The 20,957-nt window shown below is 34.3% G+C and overlaps 1 protein-coding gene across 4 annotated transcripts; it reads right to left on the bottom strand.

Moving 5' to 3' along the window:
- Positions 1–1,369: 1,369 nt before the first annotated feature.
- LOC128235924 (uncharacterized) lies at positions 1,370–20,129 on the bottom strand. Of its 4 annotated transcripts, XM_052950718.1 has the most exons (10): positions 19,929–20,129; positions 18,591–18,789; positions 17,394–17,469; positions 15,348–15,465; positions 14,435–14,605; positions 6,456–6,611; positions 5,844–5,894; positions 5,148–5,243; positions 3,367–3,537; positions 1,370–3,158 (listed from the first exon to the last, which is right to left on the bottom strand). In XM_052950718.1, the coding sequence occupies exons 1-10, from the start codon at positions 19,999–20,001 to the stop codon at positions 2,602–2,604; spliced, it is 1,668 nt and encodes a 555-aa protein (XP_052806678.1). In that variant the 5' UTR covers positions 20,002–20,129; the 3' UTR covers positions 1,370–2,601. The 4 variants fall into 4 exon arrangements, with proteins under 4 accessions (XP_052806678.1, XP_052806672.1, XP_052806683.1 ...); XM_052950712.1 differs by lacking the exons at positions 1,370–3,158; positions 3,367–3,537; positions 5,148–5,243; positions 5,844–5,894; positions 6,456–6,611 and adding exons at positions 9,520–10,223; positions 11,539–11,699; positions 12,104–12,760; XM_052950723.1 differs by lacking the exons at positions 1,370–3,158; positions 3,367–3,537; positions 5,148–5,243; positions 5,844–5,894; positions 6,456–6,611 and adding exons at positions 9,523–10,223; positions 11,539–11,699; positions 12,104–12,760 and having other exon boundaries at positions 15,417–15,465.
- Positions 20,130–20,957: the final 828 nt, after the last annotated feature.

Below are 20,957 nucleotides of genomic sequence, written 5' to 3'. Positions count from 1 at the left end.
TTGTAGTAATCTTAGACACAACAAGAGCTGTCACAGTAAGTGATGAATGCCTCCAAAGTGCCATCAAGTTCATTGCAATTACTATTATGCCTACAATCATGGTGGTCGAAGTCAAATGTGGAGGGTTGAGGCAGTAAGATGTAAGGACATGGGTCTTGCACCCGGCACGTTTTCTGTATGAACACATGTGTAAATTAATTTTAAAAATCCCTGTGCATGACAAAGTTACAGCCTTGACATTACAAACTACACTGGATATGCATATAAGCAGCCACCCATCATGATAAATCTGCAGGTTTGACCTTGAGCTTTGAGGTAGGGACATGTGCCAAGTTATTTTAAAAAAAACCTTCTGCAGTACAAAGACATGACCAAATATACTCTGTGTGCATATATGCAGCATTCCATGTAGATTAAACTCCCAAGTGTGACTATGAAGTTTGAGGGAGAGTTGTGGGTCTTGCACTGCAGCACGCCACAGGTCATCTATAAACCAAACACCTTTCACAATATATATTTAAAAATCCCTTTGTGCATGACAAACATCAACTACGGTATACTGCATAAATTATGCATATCAGCAGCTTTTCATAATGATAAACCTATAAGTGTGACCTTGAACTTTGAGGAAGGGTTGTTGGTCTTTGAACTCAACATGTTGTCTTAATGTACTGAACACATAATAAAGCCAAGTAACTTTAAAATCCTTTCCTGCAAGACAAAGTTAAAGCATAGGAATGGAAAAATGGCCTAATGCACTGAGGGAAGGTGTGATTTTGTTTTGGGGCAACAAAAGCTTGTTCAATTAATAACTAGAGTATGCTTGGTCCTATGGTCCTTAAACATGGTACAGAGGTTGGTCAAACCCAGCATGTTAACACTATTGATCTTTTAGGTCAGTAGGTTAAATGTCACATTTTGGTGACCTTGGACATAAAAAGACCCCTACTTATTTTGAAGTCAGCCGGTCATAAGTCCAGACAAGGAAAGGAACTTTATTAGTTAATTCTACCGTTCCAATCCTTTATTTTATATGTTTGTAACAAATGCTGTATTGTTGTTTTTCTGCATAATAAATATGTTTAAACTAAAAGTCCGGACCAAAGTGATCTTGAAAACAAAAACCTTGTCTGATCAATATACCGAACGCTTGCACCTACAATCCTCAAACTTGGAAGTTGGTAATGGCCTTTAATGACCCCACATACATTAAATTCAAAATGACAAATTGTCTGCCATTAGGCGGGCATAGTTATTTTAACACCTATTGTGCTCTTATGATGGCTATCCATCCAAAAAGGTTTAATGGGGTTCATTTGTCTTGCTAATGTGATAGCTCTTGTTTCAAAAGAAATCTGATAGTTCAAGCTATAAGTTGTGTTTTATTTATTAAATTATAGATATAAAATGTGGTAAATGATATAATGTGTGGCACATATATGCATAAATTGTTCTTAATTTCTGAAAATAAATACATTTTTTATAGATCAAGGATAGTAGTATAAAACAAAATTAAACTTAATATTTGGCCAACTTAAAGGAGGCACACCAAGGGAATTAAGAAAAACAAGTTGTCCTGTCATAATCCCAACCATGGAGCAGGGAAATTGCCACCCTCAGAACAGGAAAATTTGTCATAATCCCAACCATGGAGCAGGGAAATTGCCACCCTCAGAACAGGGAAATTTGTCATAATCCCAACCATGGAGCAGGGAAATTGCCACCCTCAGAACAGGGAAATTTGTCATAATCCCAACCATGGAGCAGGGAAATTGCCACCCTCAGAACAGGAAAATTTGTCATAATCCCAACCATGGAGCAGGGAAATTGCCACCCTCAGAACAGGGAAATTTGCCATAATCCCAACCATGGAGCAGGGAAATTGCCACCCTCAGAACAGGGAAATTTGTCATAATCCCAACCATGGAGCAGGGAAATGACAAAGCATTGATAGAGGCCACACATAATGAAATATTTGCATAAATTATTAAACAGAATCTACCCAAAATGAATACTATGTTGTTGTGGAATGTTCATAACCAATATCACCTTAATATAAGTAAAACTATGCATTTGCAAAATGTAACATTCATGAAATTTCAGCTTACTATGATTGAGCTTTGATAATGCCAAATTAGTATTTAACATATTATACAATTGATTATGTAAGTTATCAATAACAGAAGTAATGCATAAACAATCTGTTAACAGTATTAACATAACATTGCATAGCTCAACATAAATGATAATAAGACGAAAGCATATCTACAGCTTATAATCATACTCATAAATGCATAAAAGAAATGAGTTGATGGCATGAACATGTATATGTTCAAAACTGAAAAAAGAATGTGTGCCATTTACAGGACTATAATCAATCCATTACCAATATAAGATCATGCTAGTCACACAAAAGTTAATTAAACATACAACAAAAATTGAATATTTGAGTAAATAACATAAAACATGTTCTTTTACATTACATATACATCAGGGCTGCTGAAATACGACAATGGATAAAAGAATTTTATCCAATCAAATCAACAGTCTATTGTAAAACATACTCATAAAACTGAAAACATTTCATAATTTCTTCATATTTCATAAACATGGATCTTGAGAAATATTACTTTCCAAACTACGCAATAAAGTGCCAGGTTCGACAGGCCCATGTCTAGTTCTAACGTCTTCAGTACCACTTACGCTGTTAGCTAACTCTCTACGTGCCTCCATAGGTTTCTCTTTTACATCCACATTACCTGTTTCAGCAGATGCAACCGGTTGAGCATCTAACTGGTGAACTCTGTCATATGCAATTTCTTTTGCTTCCACTCCCGGACTCAATATTGACCTTTTGTTGTCATGGTCATCTGCAACTTGGATTGGAGTTGTTTCCCTTGAGTTTCTCAGAGTAGCATTTTCTTCTAATGATGATGAGTTGCTAAGAGTTGCCTCCCTTGATGCCCTAATATCTTCATTGCTGGACTGGTTTACAGGATTTTTCACTGCAGGGTCTTGTGTATTTGGAAGGCTTTTGAGAGTGACTGGGTCAATCATTTTCAATGATCCATCATCAACTGAATCCATTGTGTCAGAAGGAGGTTGTAGAGGAGAAGTCACAGGGTCATAACTTTCGACAGGTGTCTTTGGAGTTTTGTCTAAAACACAAATTATTTTACAACTTTGATTCTGCCAAGAAAATAACTTTGGAAATCAGTACATATGAGCACAAAATAAATATCCACGAAATGATATCTAAATCTAAGCATGCATTTCTGAGAAACGATAAAATATTTTGCATAATAGAAATAAGTTAACACTTCAAATGTCAATATAACTTGAATAGAAACTTAAATGTTGAATTACCTGGAGGTCTGTCCAGCTGTTCCTCGTTTTCCTCTGTTGTCAAATTCTGGGGAATGTTGAACTGTTTTGAACCATCTTTCTTTGATAACTGTTCAGCTCTGTTAAAATTATTTTCAAGGTGTTGCTTAAAAGTTCTCCTGTCCTCTGTGTTTCCAGCACTCTGATTTAGATCTACAATATTATAAGGCACTGTAAAAAAATTCTTTGTATGAACAAAACGTATTGATGAAAGGTGTTTACACTGATTTTATTTTCACTTTTTACATATCACACCAGAGTACTGTTGTGTCTGAGACATGTTTTGGTTTGTTTGCGGGAAAGTAACATTTTTCATTTTGTACATGTATATCCAAAATAATACAAAATGTTCTTATGAATGCAAAGCTGAGTGCTATTATCTGTAGCTACAACAGAGCACCACACCATCTTGACAATGTCCTTTATGTTATAACCAAAGGCTAAAGTCAGAATAATAACAACACCAAAACAATGAGCTAAAATGGCAGGACTGTACAAAGTGACTCCCTTTAAAAATTGCTTACGTTTTGAGATAATTTAGATTCTAATAGAAAAGAGGTAGAAAGGGAGAGCTGTCGTAGGACAACCCGCAGGACTATTCACTGCTTTATCTTAGACATCAGTACAATAATGATGTAATTTGTTCCCATCAAAGGCAATTAAAAGAAAGTTAAATTAAAAAGTAAAGAAGAAACACCGAAATGCATCGAAACCAGGTTTGACAGCCTTAGTTGTCAGACTCACTTTCAACTGTTTTTTATTTTATTTTTAATAACAGTGACCATGACCTTGACCCTAGGGGCCCAAAATGCAAACCCATGGAAGTCCTCCATAAACTTTTCCTTGTACCAAGTTTGGTCACAATATGTCACCCCTGACTTAAGTTATTCAGTACTAAAGAATTATTTATTTCAAATAACAGTGACCTTGACCTTAAGGGCCCAAAATGCATTCCCATGGAAAGTATCCATGAACTCTTTCTATAAACCAAGTTTGGTCACAATATGTCAAACCCAACTAAATGTATTCAGTACCAACCATTTTTCTATTTTTGTAACAGTGACCTTGACTCTAGCGGCCCAAAAAGCAATCCTATTAAAGGTCACCATAAACTCATCTTTTATACCAAGTTTGGTCACAATATGAAAACTCTAACTAAAGTTGTTCAGTTCTAACCAATTTTCTTTTTTTAGTCACAGTGACTTTGAACGTGACCCCAGGGACCCCAAACACACTCCAATCAAAGGTCTCTTTAAACTCTTCCTATGTACCAAGTTTGGTCACTATATGTCAACCCTTAGTAAAGTTATTTGATACCGTAGGTGACTTTGATGCCACCCTCCCACCTGAACAACGACATACCTCATTCTAATAAATTCTAAAAATATATAAATTGTGTCTGTCAAAAGCAGCAAAATAAATGAAAGAAAGTAAAGGGCCATAATTTTTATAGGGGGTTAATATAAAGTTATGTTATAAATCTGTTGAGGGTTAATATGGAGTTCTGTTATAAATCTGTTGTATTATTCATTGAAGATAGTGATCTTGTGCTAAAACAAGAGCACCATGGAGCAAGCGCCAATGCTCGTCAATTTTTTTCGATCGAAAAAGAGGCATAACTCAACAATTATTTAAGCCTGAAAAATGAACCTTGCATAACACGTGGGCATATAAAAAATATCTCCAATTTTCGTGTCCTTTGGTTAGTTTCATAAGCAATTGGTTAATGTAACTTGCAACAAATTTATTCTTTGTTTACAAACCTTGTCCTTGATTGGTTGGTGAACATCCTAATTCATCAAGGCCTGCTTGAAACCCACATTGTCGCATGTAGGAGATAAGTTGACCAATGCTGCAACCTGATCAAATAGATTTGATTATTAGTCAAGGACCTTCCTGAGTTCTCAATTTTATTATAATACAAATACCTGAATTTTACATTAGGGCTATTTCATTTAAACATATAACCATCCCCCTACAGAAGCAATTTTACCCTTTTGAGGTCCAAATCAGCGAAAAAAGACACCCACCCATATACTATTAAAATAATTGCCTTCCCCCGGTGGGTTATATGTTTTACTGGAATAGCCCTTACTATTTTATGTACAGGTAGTTAGTTTATACTAGTTTCTTTAAGCTTAGATGTAATGAAAGCTAAAAGTTTATAGAATCACTCTCAAGTTTAAATCCTGGTAAGAAATCAGTACTGGTGTCCATTTTGACAGGGCATGGGGAAGTATCCCTAATGAGGATCAATCTCACAATCTCCTGGGTTAGAGGCTGACACCTCAACCACTAGACCACTCTCACTGTCTTTGCCGTCATTAAGAGCAAATGCATGCAATAATTGCAATTGGGCCAACAAGGAAATTACAGATGTAAACTTATATAAACATAGTAGATTTAAAAAAATATCTGAAGCATACATAAACTGAATCAATAAATGCAATAAAACAAACCTTTTCTGTCAAGATGATCAAGAAAGCCTATTCCCTGCTTTTTACTGACTTCTGCAAGGAGGAATAAATGAACTGATAATCCATCTGTATGTAAATATTATGTCTTAAATAACATTTATAAATATTGTAAAACAGGAGCATCCCCCTGTTGTAGGCTTCTCTGATTTTGGAAAAGGACCACATTTAACCAACAACAGCTAAGAAGTGCCACAAGGCAGAGCAATATAGGTCTATAAGGGCAATAACTCCATGGTGCCTGTGGAGTAAAATATCTGAGTAGAACATTTTAATGTTAATGCCCTACTAATTTGGGTACAGATTCTTTCTGTGATTCATCGAAACCTTTCTAGCATTTTTGAGTTTTTTTGCAGATAAACTTTGTGATGACAAACTCCAGTATGGCCACCAGTAAGCCATTTTGAATATAAATAGGAATATGAAAGGATATAAAAATGATTCTTGATATTATGCCAAAACGCATTTGAACAAACCTTTGTTTTTACAATTGTTTAGCATAACAGAGCAGACAGCTTAATATGTTAAAATGACAATAACAATTATGATATATTTAATCTAACAAAAGATTTACACAAAAGTTGAAAAAGTTTTTACCTATTGTTTTTTCCTCAGCCCTTGTCATGTCAATGTCACATTGACCTGTCATGTATGCCCACCAGAGCTCTTCGGTATTGGCAGCAGGCTGTTCAAAGCATGATCCAAGTCTTTTGTACCTATTCCATTGGATGCTTGATAATGGGGAATCTTCATCTAAAAGGAGAAATTAAATATGAAATCAGGATTGTTTTCTAGGGAAAACATATGTCTCCCCACAATATGCCAACTGTAGAGGAATGTCACAAATATCACAACTCACAGTTATTTCTGGCCATTAATAACTGATAAATAGTGTAGTGGACGAAAAAGAACAAAGAGATATCATTCAGAACTAATTGTTGGTCAAATTGATGCGAAAAAATAATAAGCCAAAATCCAGTAAGGCCATTTTGAATGTCAGAAAAGCACCACATCCTTGCGTAAGGCAGGTATTTAAATGAAAAAAAAGTATCAAGAAATTGCAGCATAAACTGTAGAAGCAGTTTGCACCACAACACTATGACAAAATCCAATATGGCCACCAATCAGCCATTTTGAATGTGATTGGAAAACTTTTTATGTAATGCACATCTACTCACAACTCTCTCTGCATTATCTTTGGATATTTTATGCGGACTAACTTATCACTATATTTATACTAAATGTACAAATCAAACGACCATAATTCTGACAAATTTCCCAAGCAGAACATGCTGATGTAAATATACAACTATTTTTGGTGCATTACAATGTCAGTGGACTTTCATCAGAATAGCTGAAGCTGTTCTAGAGACTTTGCGTGGACAAACTAATCCCTAAAAAATGTAAAAATTTCAAGGGCCATAATTCTGTGAAAAATAAGCAGATGTCAATGTTCGTGCACAACTAGGCTTGGTACTTATCATTCCTGTAATGTTTCCTCCAAATCTCAGCGGTATTGAAGATTACACATGGACATACTTTGTGACATGCATTCATCCAGACAAATGGCAAACATAATATCAAAATGTCCTCACCACCCCTGGGCAGGGAGGGGACATAAAAATCATGCCAGAGTTCAGTTTTTCAACTTACCTATCATCTGCGGGGACCAACAGCAGATGAATGGAAACAAGCAAATTTGCTGAATTGATATCCCCTGCCAAATTAGGCAAAGTAGATGGCATAGAATCATGTGTTATTGAAATATTCCCATCACAACAGGTAACATGACTGCAGAGTGATGGACTCTTATGAAAATTGGATATGAGATATGACTTTGTTTGCAACAATTTGGAACAGAACAATATACCCGATAGTATATAGTGCAGCAATTTAATTTGACATTGATACCTAGATTTTGACCATAGAAATTAATAAATGATTTCATCAAGGCCAGATTGGATCAGAAATATTGCAAAATTATAGCCTCTAGAGTTTTCTATGTTTTATCAAAGATTTGACCTAACCAAAATTCATTGAGGATAATTCTGATTAAGTTTCATAAAGATTGGAGTGGATATATTGCCTCCGCTTGTTCCTTTAAGATTTGACCTTATGACCTTCTGTTTAGCAGGAGATAATCCAACAATGCCACAATAAGGTCACCACCAGGAATTAAGCTGCAGTCGCACAGATTGACCATTTTGACAAGTTTTTACTTTTTGTCTTTGAACGAGCTACATTTTTGTAAATGTCTGAAAACCAGTGATATAAGACTTCTGATAAAAGATCAGTCTGCAGTTTCTAATATTTATGTTAAAAATTGATGTTTTATGGCTAAGGCCTAAATAAATGATTTTCATCCATTTTTAAATGGGGGTGGGGGTTAACATTTTATTTTTTATATTTCTTAGATGACTGTTTTACCATTGAATATGTGTTAATGCTCTTCCTTATTGCATAAGGGACCATATACATGTGTTTCTAGATGAACAATGAACACGATTATAACAATTTTCCTTTTCTACATGTGAATGTACCGGTAATACATTGACACCATAGGTATGAATAAATGCTGTTCCCAGACAGTACCGGGCCAATATGCAAATACAGACCCCAGTTCAACAAGTTTTTTATTTGAATGAATAAAATTTAAGGGGGCAGCAGCAAAAAAATCGGATGTACAGGGATGAAAATCAATTCCATATTAATTAACAAATAGTTAACCAAAAGTGTTACTAAAGTTTGAAGAAAAATGAATTTTTCAGCCGTGTTCCAAAAATTGTGAGATCTGTTCTTTTGTGAGTTGTCTTATATGACTGAATTGAAACCATAGATGCTGAAATCAGCTGATTCTGAAACATAGGATAAAATAGTTGTCAAATCGGTCTATCTGTGAGATTGCAGCTTTAAAGTCAGTTGTTTGAAAATCAACTGTCCTAATGAAAATATTTTGGCATGTATTGTAAAAAGAATTCAAAATGTGAAAAGAATAATTAAGCTTTGTCTTGAGGTGATGCAAAACTGCATTGAAATCATCATTCTTTATGGGCGAGATGGAAATGGTGACGCAATTACGTCGAAAATGTTCAGACCCTTTGTTACATAGGGTATCGAAAGACCTAAAGAACAAGACCGTTCCTGACTTCCTAGCATGCGCGGTGCCGGAGACATTTGCGACAATAAATTCCCATTATAAGGTATGGCAGGCCCCGTTGAAATGTAAAGGTTAGGAGGCATTTTGCAACGTAAGAAACTGGTGACCCAATTACGTCCCAGACACCACATAGTTTGTGTTACATAGAGTTTAGAGAGACCTAAAGCCTCCATATAGTAGGCTATCATATCTGACTAAGATAATAGTTGGATAAGAAAAGCATACAAGGTGAAACTGGTCAATTTTTCACAATTCAATAGGCTGGTCAGCCATCCAGCTGAATATGATATTATGTCTAAAATACTAATGGGGATTCTGTGTTAGAAAGTTTGCAAGTACAGTGGCACCAACGATAAAGTTCCGGTTGAACTGAAAATTACTGGCTTTCGTGAACATTTACAGATCCTGCGGTAAATGAATCCATTCAATTTCCTGGTAGGTACCCATTCGTTATTTCACTGGAAAATACTGAAAAAATGGGTGAAAACTATTCCCGCAGTTACCAAAATCTCATAATTTCGGTGGATTTATAATGGGTTTAATATATACATTTCAAACAATTCTTTCATCAATTACTTTATTTTTATATTTCAAGTACAAACAATGAAACAGAATGAATATTAACAAATCCGGCATGTTTACCCGGTTTTGAAATTTATTTCACCACATTATCTCCTGTTATGGGTGTATACTTTTATTCACTGGTGTATAAAATCATTATTAATATCAGTTTCGGGCATTACTATCAAATCACCATTTGTGATTTGTTTGGTCCTGGATATCAACATCATCACTTTGTCGCCATCGTCCTCATCATTGTTGTCATCATCATCACCATCACCACCACCACCACCACCATCACCACCACCACAACCACGCACAATTTTACCATTATTTTTATTATTTGTAGCGTAACTGTAGTAATGTTATCATTTATCATTAATATTGTTATTAAAATCGGCAAGAGTTCCAGACTTGCTTTTGTTACTTCCGTAGATGTTATCACCAGACTTCATGAAATATCTATGTTGTGACACATATTTAAATTCAAAGTTAGTGATATCAGGTTTGAAGTCATTCAGTTTTGATGTCAGCTCCTCTTCAATTATAGCTCTGTTTTCTACCTCTTCCTTTATCAAGATCAGAAGAGTTCCGAACCTGTCACCACATCCAATGATCCCGTCCATATTTGTTATCTGGTCAAGCACCTGAAAATATATGGAGAATATGTGTTTGTTTTAATGTACGTCTGCAATAAACTTCACTGAGTGAGAACCAAAAGCTATATTTTACGAGTGGCGAGTAGCCATGACTAATATATTTAATTTGGTATTTACAAGATGAAATTTATTGTGATAATGTACACTGAAGTAACTTATTTTGTTATTATTATATGCCTAGAAAGGATAGGAAATGCCGGTTTATAGTTTTTTTCCATAAAAGTGTGCAACAAAGTATGCTTATGCAACTTCATTTCAGAAGTCCTTGAAAGTGAGTTCCAGCCTTGTGTGAATTGACTTTGATTTGAACGTGAGAGCAGGCTTAACTTTCAAAACAGTTGCTTGAAACAGTAAAATATCATTTTTCTTTCACTGATGAATCTCTATCAACAACAGGAAAGCATTTGATAAATATGTTTTGTTCATAAAGTATGTTTGATCTTAAGTAACGGTTCAAACATACAGTTGGAAAGAAACCATTCAGTTGTCATCAATAAAAAAGGGAATGCAGAGACCTCATTTTAGCCGAATTCTTTATGTAGACAGATGCGATTTTGCAGAAGGATGTATATTTATGGAGGAAAAAGTAAATGCTACTGGCCTATATTTACAATGGTGTTCTACTCTTTGACTTAAAATGAACTATATTCACACTAGTGCCCTAAATATCATGCTGAGAAGTATTCTGACTGGGTTTCTTGAAGATTGGATGAACACTGATGCATTTGTGAAGAGAACTTAAACACAAACAAAGATAGCCCATGTTCACATCAGTTTTAAATATCATCCTCACAAATATTCTGACAAGTTTCATGAAGATCAAATGAAAACTCTCGTGTTTATGACATGAAAAAAACAACAAATTACAGCAAAATTGTTTACAACACCCAATGACCACTCAACCGGCCCCACTGTCAGACCAATTTTTGCCAATCTATCATGCAGATAAACCTAAAAGGACTAACCAACTATAACTGGATTAGTAATTTACAGGCAATGACAAATATCTGTTAATACTGTTCACATCAACAACAGCCAATCACAAAGTAATAACGATCTATTTTTTAATTATAGGCATTTTGCTCAACTCAACATCTTCCATTTGAGCCTAAATTAGGTGAAGAAAGCATTAAATGTGTCATGAAAACCCATTTTAAGCCGTACTATCCCCCTGAATGTCTTAGTAGTTATCATTACATTTGAAAAATAGATGTCAATTAATCCTCAAATCCATATACATGGTTGCTGTATTCGTTTACCATCAATAAGTCAATTCCTTAGTAATTAGAGCTTAAATATATACCCCTTTATCTGGTCTTTGTGTAGAAATGGAGAAACAATCTGGGATATCCTCAGCTGGTAGATGGTTTCTGGAATATAACGAATTACTTTCTTCTAAGATTTCTTTTAATTTGCGAACAGAAACTAGCCTTTCATTTCTTGTCGAAGTCAATGCTGCCTCATCTGAAACATAAACATAGCCAATAGTAAGGCTTACATACTCTGTTTATTAAAGATTTACTTAATCAATGTCCAGTGAGCACAGTGGTCAGCACACTCGCTTCGCACCAAGGCATCCTGAGTTTGATTCCCGGCCTGTGCATATGTAAGTTTGGTTTGTGGTCACCAAGCTGAAAAAGTTTTCTCCGTCTCCCGCCACAACACAAGACCACATTCTCACGCAACATCGTGCCAACAAGAGTGACTTAGCATCAGTTAATATAACTTTCTAAACAACTGTTACAATATTAAATAAATCTACAATAGAAGAAAATGTTTTTTGTAATGTATTTAATAACAATGTAAGAAGGCATTCAGGAAAGTATACGGTAAACTATTAATTATGATAAAATGTTCAAGATTCATACCTTTCTCAATCCCGTGACAAGATAATCGTTGAACACATTCCAAAGAAGGTAATTGACCGTCTTTGGTGAAATCATGAAGCATCTTCATTACATTAAGCTTTTCAGCTAACATCTTGTATGTCCACCGTTTAAGCAGTAATAACACATCCCTGTGTATAGCCATCGCGTTCCCTTCACTAATGTATGTGATTAATTGTTCGAGAGAATCAGAATGCTTGCCTGGTTTGTTCTCAAATACCATGACAACAACACATTCCCGTTTAGATGATACTGCTTTTTTGTACGTATTCGCATGATGAAATGCTTGTGTTTCTGAATCCACATGGGATATAATCACCAGTGGTGCAATCTGATTCTGTAAGCACATGTTCTCAAAAGCTTCATATCCCTTCTTAGCGTCTTTTAGTATTGTCGCTAGTTTTGTGTCTATATTCACAGTCAATGGTCCAACAAATGCAAAGTACACAGGCACGTTCGTTAAATCATACAGAAATAACTTTTCACTTTCCAGAATGTCTTTATTTATCCGAAGGCCAAACTTTGGAAGAACTCGATGGTATTGGATCCATATTTCCCGGGCTTGTGTACAATGATGTACGAAACTCGGCCAGTCACAGCTCTTTGATTTACCGGTATAGAGAATTCCCTCCTCTTTCTCTGTAAGACGATCATAATTTGATTGGTTAAGCTTGCAGATATTTCTTGGTCACCAGATATTATTTGATCGCCATCACTCGGGAGGATTTTAATGAAAACACTGCTTACAATAAAGAAGCATTTCCGCGCATTATTCTCATGTAGAGAAACGGTAAAGCTGTAAAGCAAACAATACTTTTGATGCACACGACAAATGCATGTCGCTAAAACTAAGACCAAAAATATCCCCCGACTGTCACATTATAGAATGATAATGGACACAATTCATTGTCGTATTATTCTCATTCAAACACCCAAATTGAGTCCTTGGAAGTACAAAAACTTTCTTTATATCACAGCCTGGTGTCATTGTTATGATTTATGGCAGTATTTTCAAGGAATCTTGAAATAGGATTAAGTATTTGAATACAATTTAGTGAAAGTGGCAAGTTATGGTTGCAAAAAATTTAATATTGATTTGACATAATAGTTGTAAACATAATTGAAAACAGTCTCAGATTAAGAGAGACTTAAACTTCTAAAGAAGTGCTTGATTGAGTTGATTGCAAGGATATTCATACTTGCAGTTTCAAATTCTTTCTTGAAGCCATTTTTATACCAGGTTTGACAGCTTTAGGACAATAACTCCAGAATAATAGTGTAATTTGGCTATTTCAAGTCAAGACATTTTGTCAATAATTAAGCATTTTCACTTCCTTTGGTAGAGACTAAATAAAAAATGCACAATTTAGAGAGCAGACAGAGTGATTATGATAAAGTGTAAAATACCCAGGAGCTTCCCCTGCCATAAAATGGCAAAAAAACTTTTTCGTATCTAGGAAGGTAAAATGTAAAATGATGCTCTCTGAGGAAGTGATAAATGTTGATCAAGGAAAATCCCCTTGTCTGATGACAAAATCCCCTTGAATTTTGAACCCAAAAGTCAAAATCCCCTGGAATGGTCTTCAAAAATATGGTATGTATGAATACGGTCATTTTTGTTGACAACTCAAGGGCCATAATTTCAAAGTGCATAGTGATATCTAGATAATCTAATTTTGTTGAGAAAGTTTGCCCATCAACATTGCCACCCAGTTTGGTAAAGATTGTATTTATATAAGGAATATCTGTAGGTAAGGCAGAGAAGACTGAGAATTTGGTCAAATTGGACACTTAAATGACCATAAATCTTGGGTAAATAATTCAATTTGGCTGTTGTTTGATTGAGGTAAGTTAGCGGGGTTTAAGCTAAAGGGTTATGGAAGGGTGCTGCCCCCTGTCCTATTTTGGTAGCACCTTCCTTCACTCATGGAGACCAGCATGGGCACCTATATGTCTTCAGATAATTAAATGCTTAATATATCAAGTATTTCTTGTTTTTATTAAAACTTATACAATGAGTATAAAACATACAAACTTAATATATTTGAAAGCTGAAACTTAAACCTGCTTCAATTAGACACAATTCCCAACATTCATAACATATATCTCAATACTTCACAGCCTACTACGATATACCCTTTTCTTCCTTAGTACACAGTCCCTCTTTTAAAACACCCTTTTTAAAACCTGCTTTAAAGCCTAAGAGAAGGGAAAACGTGACTCTGCGGACAACAACACAGATGACAATGACATGGATGAGGATGCCGGAAAACCTGATCCCTATATGCGCTCTAATTCTACCAAATCAATTACCTCTGTTATCAAAGGAGAGCCTGTTGTCACTACTGGAGGAAACCATTGAACCAAGAGATTCCTTGTTGTCACTGCATGAAGACGCCGAGGACAGGCGGCTAGACTCCCGTTGCAGAGATTGTGGTTGTGCTATGTTGCTCCCTGAACGCTCGTTGATTGACTGGGCCAAATCTTAAATCACAATTATATAATTCATGACATTAAAAAACATTTTATTTAATTTTAAACAATCTATAAATTAGATTTTGATTGTCTGCTTCTTTACATTAATTATGAATATGTCTCAAGATTTGTTTGGCCATCATGCAGGAGTTTCTCTGCCATTCTTATACCTGATATTTGGCTATGTTAGCAAAATTGTCTTTTTTCCAAATGTTGAATAAAAATTCCCAATCAGAAATTCTAAGAAAATTATATTTCGATAACATTTTATTTTTTCAATTGAAGAAGCTCTGTTGGAAAATCTGTAGTTTAAGTTGAAGTAATAACAGTCCACAAATAATAGGGTTACAAATAGTATTCGAATACATGTACATTCAACTTACATAATTTATAAAAAATCCCAATTTTATCATGATAATGAAACTAATGCCTCACAAATGTGAAAATACTAAAAGAGTAGGTATGAAAAACGCAACTCAAGTCAATAACTGCTTATATTTTTGATATGCACTTATTGATATGCACTTATTGAGTTCTTGCAATTCAAATCAAGTTTCAATTTATTATCTTTAAATCTTTCTAAGTAAAATGGCCAGCATAAACATTTTTTCACTCTAACAATGACAAAACAAAGGCTATGACAATATATTGACATTTTTCCTTCAACAAAACAGACAAGCCAAAGACATCCCCACCCACACCCATACCAATGCTTTCAAAAACACACAGTAAACAGCTAGGAAAAATTGACCTAATTCTTCCCCTGCTCCTAGAATCCCCTTCCTACTTGTATTCCCTTCATCTGTCTGTGCAGTATTACCTTCAAGGTTAAGGACATCACCACCACCACAACCTGAACGTGGCCTTCTCTGAAATAGGGATATATTTTGTTCAGCTTGTAATATATATATGAACAACTGTAGTATAACTTGCTTTAATATGGTTTATGGCTGAAACATAAGTAAGAAAAACATACATGTATGAACAGCATTGCCCAATTTTGGGCGTTTGGACAGAACTATTACAAATAAGAACCATAAATAACAAATGCCAAAAATAATGCATTTTTCAATGCGTTTCAATTTCTTCCAAATTTCATTCTTTGAAAGGATTGTCATTGGTGCACCATTTTCTTGATGATTTATAACAATTACTTGACTTATGTTTCCATAGCAACTACAGCTTTCCTCTGGGCTAATTTCGACTACATTCACAGTGTCTTATTGCTTAAAAATACTAAAATGAATTATCAAACTGTTCTTTATTTATGTCAAAGAAGGTTCTGTGTTAGGATAAAAACTAAATAATAAGCTAGTTTGAATATTTATATGTTAACTATGCAGTTAATTTCAATAAGGTACTTTTGTTATGACCCCATGTGTGTGTGTGTGATGTCAAATTTAGTATACAAATTACATTATGCATGGTCTTACTTGCACATATGTACCATACCATGGTATTGGTTGGCTGAATAGCAAGCAATGAGCTAAACTATTTCATGGTATAAGTTGGCTGCATAGCAAGCAATGAGCTCAACTTATTCATGGTATTAGTTGGCTGAATAGCAAGCAATGAGCTTAACTTATTCATGGTATTATTTCATGGTATTGGTTGGCTGAATAGCAAGCAATGAGCTAAACTATTTCATGGTATTGGTTGGCTGAATAGCAAGCAATGCGCTAAACTAGTTCATGGTATTGGTTGGCTGAATAGCAAGCAATGCGCTAAACTAGTTCATGGTATTGGTTGGCTGAATAGCAAGCAATGAGCTAAACTAGTTCATGGTATTAGTTGGCTGAATAGCAAGCAATGAGCTAAACTATTTCATGGTATTAGTTGGCTGAATAGCAAGCAATGAGCTAAACTATTTCATGGTATTAGTTGGCTGAATAGCAAGCAATGAGCTAAACTATTTCATGGTATTGGTTGGCTGAATAGCAAGCAATGAGCTAAACTATTTCATGGTATTGGTTGGCTGAATAGCAAGCAATGAGCTAAACAATTTCATGGTATTGGTTGGCTGCATAGCAAGCAATGAGCTAAACTATTTTATGATATTGGTTGACTGCATAGCAAGCAATGAACTAAACAATTTCATGGTATTGGTTGGCTGCATAGCAAGCAGTGAACTAAACTATTTCATGGTATTGATGGACTGCATAGCAAGCAATGAACTAAACTGTTTCATGGTATTGGTTGGCTGCATAGCAAGCAGTGAACTAAACTATTTCATGGTATTGGTTGACTGCATATCAAGCAGTGAACTAAACTATTTCATGGTATTGGTTGGCTGAATAGCAAGCAATGAACTAAACTGTTTCATGGTATTGGTTGGCTGAATAGCAAGCAATGAGCTAAACCAATTCATGGTATTGGTTGGCGGAATAGCAAGCAATGAACTAAACTATTTCATGGTATTGGTTGGCTGAATAGCATGCAATGAACTAAACTATTTCATGGTATTGGTTCACTTCATAGCAAGCAATGAACTAAACTATTTCATGGTATTGGTTCACTTCATAGCAAGAAATGAGCTAAACTATTTCATGGTATTGGTTGGCTGAATAGCAAGCAATGACCCTGAACAATTTCATATTGACTTGCAAAATAGCAAGCAATGAGCTAAACTAATTTATGGTATTGGTTGGCTGCATAGCAAAGAATGAGCTATTAAGTGTTCCATCAGTTAATTTACCATGTTTTTATCATTACTTATGTCCAGGAAGATGTGACATATGGCCCACACCAATGATCAACTTTTAAACAAAAAACTTATATGAAATCTAAAAATGATTACCACAAACTCTTCATATTTTTCTGCAATAGCATTCAGCACTTTCTTCAACTCTGTTTGACGATTCCTTAAGTGGTTTCTGAAATAAGCAAAATTGACAACACTGAATGTTAAAGGCCAAAATATAAACAAAGTTTGTTTCTGACTTCACTGTCCCAAAATACTAGGGTAAGTACTAAGGTCCCGATTTAATTTTATTAAATGATTTTTTTTAGGTGGGGTCATGTCTGAAAATCAGTATTACACTTCAAACATAGCCCTGTTTTGTCTGGATTTTAAGGTTATCTGGAGCACTCTTTAAAAACAATACATTTAGGCATTTTTGAAAACACCAAAATGGAGGTCAAAATAAATTGTCAGATGGCAATAAAATAAATAGGCTTGGGTGGAAAAAAATAGGGAAGTTCTGGAATATGCTAAAAGACTTGTATTGCACATTAATGCTTGTACAAAGATTTAAAAAAGAATATGATTTCACCTTCATGAATTTTTATTTAATAAATAAAAGGCATCAGTTGGCAAGAAAATTAAAATCTTATGATATAAGATATAAATGAGGATATTGAAAAGGACAAAATTCATTTTCTGTATTTACCAGAACCTGGTAGTTGGTACTACTTTGAATGTGTGATTCATATTTAACCTAGAAACATTTAAGATTGGATTTGTTGTTTACCTTGTTTAAGCATAGCCGTTGTTACTTGATAAGTTTTGAATATAAACACTGCCCGTGCATGCTGCGGGGCTTTTGCCTAGATATTCCTGTAGCTGCTAGTTCACTATATACCATGTAAATAAACTGTACATAAATGTACATTGACTGTTTCTTATTGAATCCACAAACTAATATATAACAGGATTGCCTTTTGAAAGTGAGACTCAAATTTAAACCCAAAACATACACATAAATAATGCATTTATGGAAAATATTAGTTACTGAAGATGCACAAATATTAAATGACTGGTGGGTCCTAAAAGATTTACAGTGAACAACTATCATCTCATAAGGTAGAAATACCATGTTTTCTGCACCTTTCTTTCAAATTAAACAATAACCTTCATAAGGACCATTGTTTTAGATATTCATTCATCCTTTTCGGTCAATTAATACAATTGTATTAATTGTGGTACATCTTATTTGGGAGAAAGAGTGGATCTTTAAGCTTAATGTCAGTCTAACAAATACCAAAATAGACAAACCTCACTTCCTCATCCAGTATATTGAAAACATCAGGCTGACATTTTTTTGTAGCTGCTACAAGTGCAGGAAAGAATGTTGATGGATTTTTCTTGACAGCGTCGAAGAAATAGCTAGCAGAATATGCTTCGCCATTATTAGTTATTTTGGCTTTAATTTCTTGGGCTGTTTGCTCAGTAAATTTTATGTAGTGAATAAGTTCTGAAACCAAAAAGATATATAAAATAAATATATCAAGACAGCACTGCAAACGAATGCCAACACTCATTTTTTTTGGCTGTTTTTTCAATTTAATACAACTTGACAAATTCATGGGCCTTGATAAAAAATACATATACATGTGTATTGTCACTGGTAACATGGGTTATGGTTAGTGAATATTATGAACATTTTTGTAGCTAACATTTAAGTTTTTGAATAATGATAATGCTGCCATTACTGACAGGTCTTCTTTTTTTTCGAAAAAAGAGACAAGCTTTAATGGGACTCACTCATGATTTGTAAAATGCACTTTTTACTAAAAAAATATCTTTATTATGAAAAAAGTGTTGCAAATCATTAGGAGTGTCAAAACTAAGATATTGAGAGCTGGACCCCTTCAACAATTGTTATTTGTTGAATTATGTCTTTTAAGAAAACAATTTTGAATGCTAGCTGTTAGTAACGCAATTCAGCAAGTTATGCGGTACTGTGATTGGTTGATGGATATTATGATGTGATGTTTCCAATGTATTTGACAAAGGTTAGAATATACATCAGCTATTGTTTAAGTCCTTGTGGCCGAATGGTGAAGGCTTCAGTTTTCTATTTTTTTCTTGACTGTACCCATTTCAACCAGAATATTTTTTATGCCTTGTTGTATTTTGTTCTGCAACTTCAATATCAAAGAGTAAAATAATTATAACATAAGTGTTTTCAGATGCATTTCCGCACTAAATTATATTTGGTATAAAAAACATGAGTGCGTCCATTTAAATGAGTTCAAAAAAATTCAAACTGCCACACACCTTAAGGCATAACTTCATTTTACCAATAAAGAAACGAAAGATAATTAGGCAATTGTGTAATCATTTTAACATAGATTAAATGGATTATCAATTTTGCTGTCATTCTTAAATAATATTGGATGAATAAAGATCACACTTTTTAGAACCTTGATGATTTTGTTTATATATTCCACTCATGTCAATGCTTAATCGCCCCGTCTGGAAAAGTCCTAATTAATTAAAAAATAACTAGTGGAAAAACTGAAATAATATATATTTATACATATCATCATGAAAGGAACAGATGAACAATAAAAAATAAAACTCTTTCCTTAAGAATAGAGTCAAAATTACCTGAGACTTTAATATAATCTTTAACTGTTACAAGGGTTGTCTTCAAGATGCAATCGGCATCCTCAAATTCCATATTTATAAAATTATGATAAAAAAGACATATTCTAACAACAAAAATTGTTGATCTAAATAAAATAAAGCTCGTATGTTCTTTCAAAATAACTTTGGAAACGAAAGTACAGCAGCACCAACAAAGTCTGATACCGGACACCGGTTGTTATAACTTCCCTAAAACAAGCGATACTATTTCCCGGTCTCTCATCGTATTATCCGGTCTCATCCGGTCTCCTAATATCCGGTCCCTAGATATTGAAATAACTTTATGGCGTCAGGCAACGGATTGGGTTTTCGATGTTTGGTAAACAAAATCGACTATTTCTTTTGCTTTAAATAGGAGTAAAAAATCAAATACATCATTTTCGAATATAGTTGATGCTAAGGTGATTTTAATTTAGCATTTCTAAAGCCTGGCTTTTTAAAGACGATAATAAAAGTATTTTGAGCGAAAATAAGCAAAAACATCTATATTTATTATCATTTTTTCATGTTCAGTAACTTAAATAATAACACTACTTTTTGTTATGAAACTGAACACTATAATTCGATAATTGGTATCAAGAAAATAAGACTTGGAGAGAATATTTTTAGCGAAAATAAGATATTAGGGAAAACGTTAGATAAGTGGCGAAAATAAAATGTTTTGCATAAATATAGGAATACATGTGGTGAAGCGCTTAATAATTTGAAATTAAATTGATTTTATTTGTATTTATATTCTGTAGTAAATTTGCCTGTTGTTACTTCTGTTACTAAATCTTACTATATGATCTGCAGAATTTTATAGTCACGAATGTATGTTCATCACGTGTTCAACATTTAGTTTTGTTATATTTATATTTAGAAAAATAGCGAAATAATTTAAATAAGAATAAAAAGTATTCTATCAATTCTGTCATTCGAGACTATGATTAGCAATAAATACTTCAAAGTGTTCCGCCGCTGTCACTTGGCTACTGTTGTCAGGCATGT

This window comes from Mya arenaria, chromosome 1 (genome assembly GCF_026914265.1).
Source record: "Mya arenaria isolate MELC-2E11 chromosome 1, ASM2691426v1".
NCBI lineage: Eukaryota > Metazoa > Mollusca > Bivalvia > Myida > Myidae > Mya > Mya arenaria.
The sequence above is the reverse complement of the archived record's forward strand: the minus strand, read 5'-3'. Positions and strand labels throughout refer to the sequence as shown.